Source organism: Haliotis cracherodii, unplaced genomic scaffold, assembly GCF_022045235.1.
Source record: "Haliotis cracherodii isolate W230 unplaced genomic scaffold, xgHalCrac1.p SCAF_18, whole genome shotgun sequence".
NCBI lineage: Eukaryota > Metazoa > Mollusca > Gastropoda > Lepetellida > Haliotidae > Haliotis > Haliotis cracherodii.
The window spans coordinates 8,417,257-8,430,601 of record NW_027266273.1 but is presented as its reverse complement, the minus strand read 5'-3'; the positions used below and the strand labels follow the sequence as shown (position 1 = coordinate 8,430,601).

At 40.2% G+C, this 13,345-nt stretch overlaps 1 protein-coding gene across 1 annotated transcript in view; it reads right to left on the bottom strand.

The window, feature by feature from the left end:
• LOC139465743 (ADAM 17-like protease) overlaps positions 1–13,345 on the bottom strand; it is a 40,748-nt gene that overhangs the window by 15,270 nt on the left and 12,133 nt on the right. The window contains exons 8-15 of the mRNA XM_071247581.1: positions 13,168–13,260; positions 10,391–10,486; positions 9,021–9,159; positions 8,025–8,135; positions 3,718–3,836; positions 2,970–3,039; positions 958–1,084; positions 249–350 (exon numbers count right to left, since the gene is read on the bottom strand). Of these exons, the coding sequence (XP_071103682.1) occupies positions 249–350; positions 958–1,084; positions 2,970–3,039; positions 3,718–3,836; positions 8,025–8,135; positions 9,021–9,159; positions 10,391–10,486; positions 13,168–13,260 (857 nt within the window). The remainder of the gene's footprint in view (positions 1–248; positions 351–957; positions 1,085–2,969; positions 3,040–3,717; positions 3,837–8,024; positions 8,136–9,020; positions 9,160–10,390; positions 10,487–13,167; positions 13,261–13,345) is intronic.

The window sequence follows — 13,345 nt, the reverse complement described above, 5'->3', positions numbered from 1 at the left end:
AGAATTTACAAAATAAATAACTCTTGCTTTCCTACACGATCATTTCCGTGAACATGCAGTTTCTTGAAGCAGTTTCCTAACGTGTTTCTGGTATTGTTTCAAGAGCTCATAATCCTAAGTGCTATAATTAGGAATAAGTTAAAGGTGTCAGGAAATGGTAAATTACATTTATAAGGCATTAATCTCTGAGATATATATTATCTCTGCATAATAATGTCAGTTTGTGGGGAGATGGTTGCGAAGGATACTTGCACTTGGTGGACTGTAGACAGCTGTTGGGGGACGTGATTCTACACTGGTAGTCCTCAGTGGCCATCTGGCAGTTCTCACAGCACTCCGAATTCATGGGGCTGAAATATAGACCAGTGTTAGTTCATAACTCTCTCCCAGACTAGACTGAAGTACAGACCAGGATTAGTTCACATCTCTCTCACTGAACTGAAACACAAGCAAGGATTAGTTCATAGCTATCTCAGAGACTAGACTGAAGCACAGACCAGGGTTAGCTCATAACTCTCTCACTTGACAATGTAATATTTTCTGTGGAAAACAAACACATTTATACTGCAAATGTAGGAATTGTGTATGCGCTGGTGATATGCTTCATTCCAATGTGCTTTATAGATGGGGTCTATAAATTAGCATTGATTTTGAAGGCTTTTACAGGGTGGTTGCCTTATAGGTGGGGGGGCGCTTATAGTCAGCGATATACGGGATATATCTACCTGCACTACATAATCTATCTGCACTATATATTTACCTGCACTATATATCTACCTGTACTATATATCTACCTGCACTATACATCTATCTGGACTATATATCTAACCGTACTATATATCTACCTGTACAATGTATCTACCTGCACTACCTGGACTATATATCTACCTGTACAATATACCTACCTGCACTACCTGGACTATATATCTACCTGCACTACCTGGACTATATATCTACCTGCAACTGGCTCCTGACTTGAACCGACACTGGCTGGTGCAGCAGTCGTCACCATCAGGTCCGGCGTCACAATTCTCCAGGTTGTCCACGATGCCGTTCCCACAGTATGGCACATTGTCCTTCCTCTCTGTCAACACCAAGACCAAGTGAGTGAGGGAATGAGTTCATATGCCAACATCAGCATCAGTCCTATCACAGTGGCCCTCATCCGATATCAAGCTTGTTACAAAATTTCCATTGGCTGATAGTATGAACTGGTTACGAATCCTCCGACTCAAAATACAAAGAAAATGGAAAAAACAATTGAATAAACATTATAATTTTTAACCAATATTTTTATTAGTGCCAACCCCCTAAAGTCTTGTAGTAGAATAAAAAAAGTATTTCTAGAATCCTGCAAAGCAGTAACGAGATTACTTTGTCATCAAAACTCACGACTTTGCTTCCACAATGACCTTGTCTTGTCATGTCAGAATCTTTTCATATTTTTATGTGTTTCCTACCGAACTGAATGTCTTTTGGAAACATCCGAAACCAACTAAGATTGTCTCAACAGTTTGTCATATTTCCATCCAATGCAAAATTTCAAGACTCTTGTATCACTATAGCCACATGATGTCAGTCTGCACAGGACTCCTGTCTGTTCAAGTAGCAGACTCAAAGGCTTTCATCATTATTTGTTTGTATGTTTGTTTGTTTTTGTTGATTAACGCTGCAGTGAGCAATATATTCCAGCTATATGACAGTGATCTGTCATAATCGTGTCTGGACCAGATAATCCAGTGATTGATATCATGAGCATTGATCCGTGCAATTGGGATACAATAACATGCATCTACCAAGCCAGCGAGCCTGACCAACCGATTCCATTAGTCGCCTCTTACAAGCATGGGCTGCTGTAGACCAATTCTAATCTGGATCTTCAAGGGTTCTTTAATCATTAACGATGTCTGCCTGTCTATATTCAGAGTATTTAACTATTTCTAACATAGGCAATTTTAAATGAAGATGATTTTATTCAACTTCCAGATTGAAAAACAAACGGAGTTAGTGTGTCTGTCTGGACTCTCCTATTAAACATTGGGAAATCACTCAGTCATAACAGTTGGGTATAAATGTATAATTAATAGTATTTGATAATCTAAAATACTTTAAGCACATATGGATAAAATGTTGATCTACAAGCAAACAAAATAAGTTACATATTTTAGTGTGAATATTTTTGAGCAAATGGACAAATATATGCACATTTAGTACTCCCCACTATCTGAAATGTGCAGCACTATCATAATACAGTATTGTTATGCAACAAGGTAACAATGCAGTGATGTCATACTTCAAAGAACTCAACAGTGTTACTCTCATTGGCTTTTGCTGAAAGCAATATGCGACCTATCATAAAAAGAGAATGATTTCAAGTTTTGTATGGTGTCTTACTCTGTATGACAATCTGACTGAAGTCTACGATTTTCTCCTATACTGGCAATAGTCTTTCCTAAAATATGTTGTTACAGACTCCGAAATATGAGAGTTCGAGTTGCGCAGTGAACACAAAAATAATGCCAGCAAACATCCTTTATGTGTAGGTTGACTCAACAATTTCACAAATATTTGAGAGTGAGTGGGGTTTTACACTGCTTTTAGCAATATTCTTTGCATATCAGGTTTTGGAGACAGAAATGGGCTTTTCACACATGTGACGAGCCAATTCCAGGCCACCCCACTGCTCCTATATCCCATAGGGTGCATGTTGTGAATTGTATAAAAGATGTAATACCATGACCAGTATCGATCCACAGACTCTCTACTTTATCAGTGCCAATACTTGCATTCGAATTACCTCCCTTGTTTGCTCTCTTGGATATGAGATCTTTATGTAACAAACCCCATGGTTTTTCACCCGCCATTGATTTGGGTTAGTTATTTGGAAACTAAATGTATACGCCAGTAAAAACGTAACAGTGCACAGTGCCAGGGCAAGATGAAGTGAAGGGACAGATATATGGACTTACCTACAAAACACTTGAAAGCTTTGGCTCTCAGCACATCGGACACATAACGCCTGCTGCAGGGGGAGAATATCTGGGCAGATATGAACACAAATCACTCCATTAGTTGGGATAGAGCTAACATATTTTTCTTATCAACTAACCTTTCATTACTAGCTATGAATAAGTCTGAGCACAAGGAGTCCATCTTCCCGAGGCAAGAGAGTTAACTGACTATAAAAGTCCAGTTTCCACCCTTGCCGAACTAGGCTGGTATTATGGAGTTACATTTTGGCTGGACTAACGAGTCTAGGCATAGTCCAATCAAAATCGCGCATCAAAATTGAAATACGGTTCGTAAACTGTCGTTCAGATTTCGGTTGATTGCAGGATTTGCAAAGCCCAGTAATTCCAGCCTAGTTCGGCAAGGGTGGAAACTGGACTTTTAAAGTCAGTTAACTCTCTTGCCTCAGGAAGATGAAGGAGTCTGGGTGCCGGATGGTCCAAGTGCTCTAAGCTATTTAAACCATGGCCAACATTCAAAGAATCCTAGCACCTCAAATGTTAAAACAACATTGTTTTGAGAACCGTATTTTAAAAGATATTCAAGAACTCCAGCTGAAAATACTGTGCACTGACACACTGATCCCCGTAATATTTGTCTAGTGTTGCGAGAATGCTTTAGTTCATGAATCCGGTTCAACATAAATATGCATTTATTATCATTATTTGATAATTCTGATATTGACAAGAGAAATGGTGCTCATCGTACATGGTTGTTTTCCTCCCATCCGCTGACGGCGTAGGGGTACATGATGTAGCGGCCCTTGTTGAAGGAGTCGGGGGCACACTCAGACGTGTCTACGTCGTGCTCACTGCCCCAGTTGTGGCCTGAAAAAACATGAAGCTGCAGACAACAACAAAATACATGTACAGTCGAACACTGTTGTGTCGAACTTCGGTTGTCTCGAGTAAAATCTTGGTCCCTGCCTTTTCCTTTTGTATTCATTTTTTTTAGGTGTCGAACCTTGGATAGCTCGATGTATTTAAACACAATGGTGTTTGTCTGTATTTACAAAAACATCATTGCTGTATATGCTTACACAAACATCATTACCATATATAGTATACTAAAACATGAAGCATGTATGATTCAAGTTATTCAGAACTATGTTCAGAGTCCGTAAGCACTAATTTTATCGTGTATACTGATCAAGCAGTTAATGATACTTTAACTACAGACAATCTTAAAAAGTTTAACTCAAGTCACAAATACAAAAATCTTTTCTCAAATTGGGCTACTGACTGTTGAGCATTGTCTCTCATCACTTGAAAAGCATCAGATATCAATGTAGGAATGTGTGCAACAGAAAATATAATGTCAGGGGGGTGATAAAAAAGAGTTACTGATATATATACTGCATTTTTGTCAATGGTATTACATTCCCATAGGTTGTACAATAACAGGGATTTATCAGGATTCCAAACTAAGTGCCAATGTTAGGCAAATAGGAGAAAAAATTGTTACTTTGTTCGAACTTGGGATTATTTGTTGGGTCTTTTTTTTCTTAAATTCAGAAGTATTTAACATAGCTTTTACCACTGCACACAATACAAAAACATAAAACTATATGTTCAAGCCTCTCCCTCTATATTGCTCCCTGTATCAGTGTTATACAAGTCACCTCTTAGAAGCTATTCCATGGGCCACAACTATACAAACAGGAATTGAGAAAATTTTAATTCCAATATGGGAATTTTTACTGACATCTGTTTAGACTCAAAGACAAATGTCGGCCGAGCAGGTCGGGATAAATCATTGACTAAGGGAGAGGCCATTTGATATTCTGGGGGGAGCCTGGGCATTTTTTTTTGGGGGGGGGGGGGGAAATAGATATTTTTTCAGCTACAGCTGCAAAACCAGATATTTTTTTAAATACTTTTTTTTAAAAACAATGTAATTTTGGTAGCAGACAATTTCTGTTCTTTTTTCAACAGTCTGAAGAATAATTATATTTTTCACAAACTTTTCTGGGACATTTTATCAAAATATCAAACGGTAATGACTAAGTAAAGGACTTGAAGCCAACCATCTTAGAGTGAGTGAGTGAGTGAGTTTGGTTTTACGCCGCTTTTAGCAATATTCCAGCAATATCACGGCGGGGGACACCAGAAATGGGCTTCACACATTGTACCCATGTCGGGATTCGAAGCCGGGTTTTCGGCGTGACAAGCGAACGCTTTAACCACTAGGCTACCCGACCGCCCCTCAACCATCTTAGAGAGTGGGTGAGTAGAGTCGTATGACAGTGAGTTGTGTCCCAGAACCATCATGACAAGGCCACAAAGACTTGGCTTCACACATGGAGAATGGAACTCTAAGTCTGTGGTGTGTGACTTGAACACTTCATCCATAAAGCTACACTATATCACCCTTACATAATCAGCATCACAGCTTCTCAGCATCTGAATCAACGACTAGTTCTATGTGTCCATAAAGGCTGTGACTGGTGAGGAGGTGAGGTGAAATGGGGCTTAACGTCGCGTCCAAGATTATTGCACTTATATAGCGACGTGCATGCACGTGTGTGTGTGTGGCTGCTTGTACTAGTCCCGACTGATGCCGATTTATAGTGCTAGCACACTAAGATACCATGCCAGTGTAGCATGAATAATACCCCACTCAGACACAGTATACTGACTCTGAGCCGACCAGTCCTTGTTTTAGCTCCTTAATGTCAAACACAAGACAGGGTAACCTTTTTAATACATTCTTTCATTTCTATTTTCAGAAAATCATATTTGTAGGTCAAGACTTTTTCTTTTTTTTCTGTTAAGAAGAATACACTCACCTAATTCTATTGAGGATCAGCAATAATGAAAAGACAAAACAAAATAAAATATTATTATATATCTACAAAAGTTTCATAAGAAAGTGAGTGAGTGAGTGAGTGAGTTTCGATTTACGCCGCTTTTAGCAATATTCCAGCAATATCACGGCAGGGGACACCAGAAATGGGCTTCACACAATGTACCCATGTCGGGAATCGAACCCGGGTGTACGGCGTGACAAGCGAACGCTTTAACTACCAGGCTACCCGACCGCCCCTTCATAAGAATGAATACAGGATATTATTGTATATCTATAAGTGGCATTTAGAACCTGTGTGTAATCAGAGACAGGAATGACATATGAACTGTTTGCTTGTAACAGATAGTAGTATCTGTAGTGAGCATATCATTGGGAAAATAACTGAAGTTGGAATCTGTCATGTCTTCAACTTTACCTCACAGATACAGTTGAAGGGAAAAGCATAAAAGAGAATGAAAGTAACCAGTGATCAACCTGTAATCACCAAAGTGTTATTTCCTAATGATTCTTGTGGTTGATAGTACCATATTCGACGTAATAAGCGCCCCACTCTAATAAGCACCCACAGCAATATTTGCTAATATATTATGAACAATCCCAATTAGCACCCCTTTCGATTGATCAATGTACACAAGATTTATTTATTTGTGTATCATATGTGTTGTATACACCCTAAATTATGGGCAATTAAATTCTGGAAAAATATATCTGTTGTGTATTATACGCACAGACTTTTCTTTTGTATCATTTCAGGCTGTTAGCCTAAATCACGAAATTCATGAACTTTCAACTCTTTTTTTTTTTCATCAAAATTTTATCCTAATAAGAGCCCTCTATTTCTAATTTTGAGAGCACCCTGGGCACTTACTACGTCGAATACGGTATATCCCACCAAAGGGATGTGGATACATACATTGAGCTGTAGACCCTTGGGTGTGCTCTAGACAGCTATCTAATAGGGGTGAAACTATACAGGAAGGTCATGATACGATATGTATCATGATATATAGGTCACGATAAGATATGAAGTGCGATACACATATTTTCGTCAAATCGCGTTGAACCTTCTTGGCTATAAATATTTCAGTGCAGGTTCAAAGGAAAAGCTAGCTCTAGACACCTGTTCGTAGCGGCTATCCTTAGTTGTGAACTCCTGAGTGTGCTGCAGACAGTTACCCACATAGGTACCTACACTTATACATGAGCTGTAGACAGTTACCCACATAGTTACCTACACTTATACATGAGCTGAGGACAGTTACCCACATAGGTACCTACACTTATACATGAGCTGTAGACAGTTACCCACATAGGTACCTACACTTATACATGAGCTGTAGACAGTTACCCACATAGTTACCTACACTTATACATGAGCTGTAGACAGTTACCCACATAGGTACCTACACTTATACATGAGCTGTAGACAGTTACCCACATAGGTACCTACACTTATACATACACAGACACCTACCATGAGCTGTACACAGACACCTACCATGAGCTGTACACAGACACCTACCATGAGCTATACACAGACACCTACCATGAGCTGTACACAGACACCTACCATGAGCTATACACAGACACCTACCATGAGCTATACACAGACACCTACCATGAGCTGTACACAGACACCTACCATGAGCTGTACACAGACACCTACCACAGACACCTACCATGAGCTGTACACAGACACCTACCATGAGCTATACACAGACACCTACCATGAGCTATACACAGACACCTACCATGAGCTGTACACAGACACCTACCATGAGCTATACACAGACACCTACCATGAGCTATACACAGACACCTACCATGAGCTGTACACAGACACCTACCATGAGCTATACACAGACACCTACCATGGGCTATACACAGACACCTACCATGAGCTATACACAGACACCTACCATGAGCTGTACACAGACACCTACCATGAGCTATACACAGACACCTACCATGGGCTATACACAGACACCTACCATGAGCTATACACAGACACCTACCATGAGCTATACACAGACACCTACCATGAGCTATACACAGACACCTACCATGAGCTATACACAGACACCTACCATGAGCTATACACAGACACCTACCATGAGCTGTACACAGACACCTACCATGAGCTATACACAGACACCTACCATGAGCTGTACACAGACACCTACCATGAGCTGTACACAGACACCTACCATGAGCTGTAACCAGTGTGGACTCCTGTGTGAGCTGCCTGATGCCTGCTGTGTTGAGGGAGCTGCTCCACCCTGTGTTGAGGTAGTGCCTCTTGCCCCGCCTCGTATAGGCTAGATAAACGACACACATGCCAACCATTATCAAATAGTTCACCATACATGCCTCATGACATTACAACACAGATAATTACAACATTGTATAGATAAATAAATCACTAAATTTGTGTGTACAGGTTATTGCCATTTCCAGGATATTTTACAAGACACTTACACATGATAATCTTAACCTCTGCATATAACATGTATAAACCAATGCCTAGCATAACAGGAAATAAAACCGAAATTATCAATGTCTTATTGCAAAATTCACATTTTCATTTTTCACCAATTATGTTACCCTGAAGCAATACGCTGTAGCTTTTAACTGTACACAATATACGAAACATCAATTTTTCTAGAAACTTATATTAGAAAATGGTGTGTGTGCATTATGTACTCAAGTGCACGCTGTACACAACAAAATATGCTATAGAATGAAATCTTTAAGGTGAGGTGAGGTGAAATGGGGTTGAACGTCGCATCCAAAATTATTGCACTTATACAGCGACGTGCATGTACATGCGTGTGTTTGTGTGGCTGCTTGTACTAGTCCGGACTGATGCCAATTTATAGTGCTAGCTCACTGAGATACCACGCCGCAGTTTAACATGAATACCCCCCTCAGACACAGTATACTGACTCCGAGCCGACCAGTCCTTGTTTTAGCCCCTTAATGCCGAGTGCCAGACAGGGTAACAACAAGTACCATCTTTTAACGTCTTTTGGTATGACGCGGTCGGGGATCGAACCCCGGACCTTCCGCTCTCCCTGGGCGGACGCTCTACCACTAGACCAAGGAGGCGGTCGAAATCTTTAAGACCTTTTTATGGCCAACACTTCCTCAAATGGTGCCCAGTGTTGGGGACACCTCATACACCAACAGGAGACAATACTTACAGGGAGAACATATGCCGCCGACAGTGCCTAGTCTCGGTGACCCGATGTACGCCAGACCCAAGACGCCACCACTAAAACTCTGGTGCGTGAAGAGATGTGCCAGGCAGAAGCGACCAAAATACACATGGCTGCTGAACTCCTGTTTGAATAATGAAAGAATAATTAAATTACTACATGAAATGTGACACTCAACCTTATGATGAAAACAAATTGTTAATTTTCATCAAAAGTTTCCAAAATAATTGAGGCAGGAAGTATCATTCTTTCTTAATTATATTTTGTTTAAACAAACTGTTCAAGCCAACTGTAGACATTAACCGTCACCAAAAGTGATTCACATAAAGCATAAATGTTTTGTAAATTGCATGCATTTTTCTTCATCTACTCTGGGTACAAAAGAATTACACCATTTTGTCCGTAAAGACATAAATTTAGATATTTAAACTAAAGGGGTGCTTATTAAAACCATACACAATCAATGTTCCCGCTGGCTTTTGAAACTGCAACTCTAAAAATTACCAGTCCCCCCTAAATTTGCCAGTCCCAACTTTTAACAAATCGAAAAATGTATGAAAGTTATTTGGTTTTAATTTTTTCATCTTAATGTTCAGCGCAAAGATTTCATCTCTGAAGGAACTTAGTTATATCTTTATGTCATTCACACAAACTTCAGTCATAATTTTCTCTCTTTCATTTTAAATATTTTGAGGCGAGGTCGCAACAAATAGATATTCAACCTAGAAATAGACCAGGGGAAACCCTGATGGTAACAGACAAGCTGACTTTGTTCGAAAAATGTACTTATATGAATATCACCTATGTTTTCTTCAACAAAGAAGGATTTATAAGGTACTTTATTTGCCGGTCAACAGGGACTGGCAGTCACATGAATTACCGGTCCTAGCCTAATTTAACCAGGAAAAAACTGGTAATTACTGGTAAACGGGAACGCTTCACAATGAATTAAAATTATTTTCATAGATCGTGTCGTAGTGAACAAACTTGGTTCAAACAATGTCAGTGAAACCTTTACAGTAACAGTTGCAAGGCAATTAAACATCCCTTCTGCACTGCTGTTTCCTGTAAAAAATGGACTGTCATGTAAATTTTCATTCTTACTTGTTGGCACTTATAAAGATTACCTACAGAATTGTTCAGAAGTTGTCCATGAGTAGGGTGCTCAATACAGCAAATACGGTACCGGTTGGGAAAACAAACAACCAAACTCAACAAAACTGCAACCAGTCTTTGTTGATCTGAGATCCTAAATCACAGTTGCATGCCTTTGCCTAATGTCGACATTTAGAGTATGAATAATGTTAACATATTAAACTGGATGAACGTCAATACTGCCAACATGGCCGCCTTACATTCAGCAGCTGGCGTGTGTCCCACTGGTTGGGGTTCTTCATGTTGTAGTGTTTTTCTCCCTTAGCTACAGTTGTAGGCTTGTTGTGGATACGCATCTGTAATCAAAACGTGGAATCAGTCGAGAAACTTGTCACATTGAAGATATCTGTTACATAAAACTAGAAGTCTCACTGTACATTTGAAAATCTTACTGGCCACAACCCAGTGATAACATCTACTTCTGTGTACTACATGCACACACCTGGAAAAAACACATGGACCAGACTATATTCCAGACATCCATTTATCCTCATTCTTTATAAATAATTACTCTTGAAGAGGTCAATACGCGAAAACGAGGACCCATGACCCGATCCCTGAGGTTAAGTGACTGGACCAAGGCTGCAGCCAAAGTCCGGTGAGACCGCCATAGGGGTCAGGTCTGAAGGTCCTCGTTTTTTCATATTTACCTCATCAAGAGTAATCATTCGTTCTGTTAAACCACAATTCACTTTAACGTTTATGAAGTCTTCAAAACTATCCTCTGTTTCATTAAAGTAACTTAGCTGCGAACCATGAAATATTCGTACAAGACGCCATCTTGTTTTCTAGCAGACGAGTCAATATTCATCACGAGACGGGTCAATACTGATCATGTGATCAATGTTCAAGGTCAGTGTCAGTCACATGATTTCAGGGGCTACCCTGAAATGTATTGTTTCGTCACATGGTACAGATTAACCAATGGAATTGCGAGATTCTTAACAGAGGAAAAATAATTGCAAATATCATCATGTGATATTGACCTCAATTTGACAAATGTCTCAGATACCACTGATACCTAATGAGTGAGTGAGTGAGTGAGTGAGTTGTGTTTAACGCCGCTTTTAACAGTATTCCAGTTATATCATGGCGTGTCAGCTTAATGTGGGAGGAAAGCCGGAAGTGATGCAGGTCTCTGACGTTTACCACTTCGGTGAAACCCACGAGCATGGGTATGGTGCTGACAAACCTAGAAACATAATTGGGGCGAACCGGGATTCGAACCCACAATCATAGGTTTCTGGCGTGCCCAAGGGAGGCAACTCTGCACAGCGAATCGCGGCGCCTTAGACGACTGGGCCACCCGTGCCGCCGATACCTAATGAAAGTTTTGGTATAAGAACCCTGCATCTGCCTAGTCGCATGGACTGGGTCGTACTTAAGATGCAATGAAGCAGCTAAGAATTGACTGGAGAGTAATTTAGCTATCATGGAATAGTTACCAAACATGTCATTAGGCTTAAAAAAATAAAAATTGGTTCTCAGGAAATGACTTTTGAAAACATAGTACGGATTGGCGGTTGTTGTTTTTTCTTTTGCTTGTTCAAACTGGTATGCAACCAAATAAAACTTGTGTACCATGAATCTGGGAAAGGGCCTCACTGCATAAGCAAGCATACAAACTCCTATTGCCACCATGACAATACAAGATGCGCAGTGAAGCAGTGCGCATGTAAAGGGAGGTAACTGTGTGCTAAATTGTTTTTAAGTATTATGATTTTATATATTTTTTTTGAAAATGGAAATAAAAACGAAACATGTGGCAGACTTAATCATGATGCAGACGGTGCCTGAGAACCAAGACTATTATTTCTTTAGCTGTACACAATCAATTTTGGTTTCTGTATATTAATATGACTATGTATCTTTTTTAACCAAAACAAATGTGTTTCATTAGAACAAAATACTGGATACAATTAATAAAATTGCTATTATTAACCGAGTCATCCTGCCATTAACAGAGTCATCCTGCCATTAACCGAGTCATCCTGCAATTAACCGAGTCACCCTGCCATTAACCGAGTCATCCTGCCATTAACCGAGTCATCCTGCCATTAACCGAGTCATCCTGCAATTAACCGAGTCATCCTGCAATTAACCGAGTCATCCTGCCATTAACCGAGTCATCCTGCCATTAACCGAGTCATCCTGCCATTAACCGAGTCATCCTGCCATTAACCGAGTCACCCTGCCATTAACCGAGTCATCCTGCCATTAACCGAGTCATCCTGCCATTAACCGAGTCACCCTGCCATTAACCGAGTCATCCTGCCATTAACCGAGTCATCCTGCCATTAACCGAGTCATCCTGCCATTAATCGAGTCATACTGCCATCAACCGAGTCATCCTGCCATTAACCGAGTCATCCTGCCATTAACCGAGTCATCCTGCCATTAACCGAGTCATCCTGCTATTAACCGAGTCATCCTGCCATTAACCGAGTCATCCTGCCATTAACCGAGTCATCCTGTTGTGTTAAGGAAAGGCATCTAGTTTCCAGGGTTTTGATAGGATTCCTAAATAAGGACGTTTGGCAGGCAAACAGTGAAACTTTGTTGAAAATTGTTTTATTTATTTTCATTTTTCTAAAAAAATCAAAGGAATTGGGAAATTCGTAATTAAAAATGTGAATTTTTACTGTTATTTGCTGCAGGCTTGTGGCCAAATATCGGCCCCTGAGCAAGATCAGATACATCCCTGAGTTCCTCATCTAAGTGTTGGCAATTCCAGTCCTAACCTGATGTGGGTTTCCATAACTAGTCAGTATAATACCAGCATATTTCAGCTGCAGCAGAGAGAGTGCATACTCTGATAGCATTGTCTGATAGCCAAACCCAGAAAAAGTTGACTCTGCCTGTGTTGGAATCTGACACACATCTTCGGACAGACAAGTGAACACTTCAAGCCTGTACCCCACAGCAACTAAAGTGTGATAGGAAAATTGCTCGTAGTCATGGTTATACACAATCTCACCTCTTTGATCTGAAATCCAAATCCTATCTGTCCTTTTTCCTTATTCCATAGCGTCTCCCGGTAAATGTTGTCTATCCTCTGGATCAACCCAATCTGAAAACACAATGTATCAGGGCGTGAGTCATCCCACAGATGACATCATTACCTTGTCAGCTTGCTAACGGCTTAAGCTTTTTGG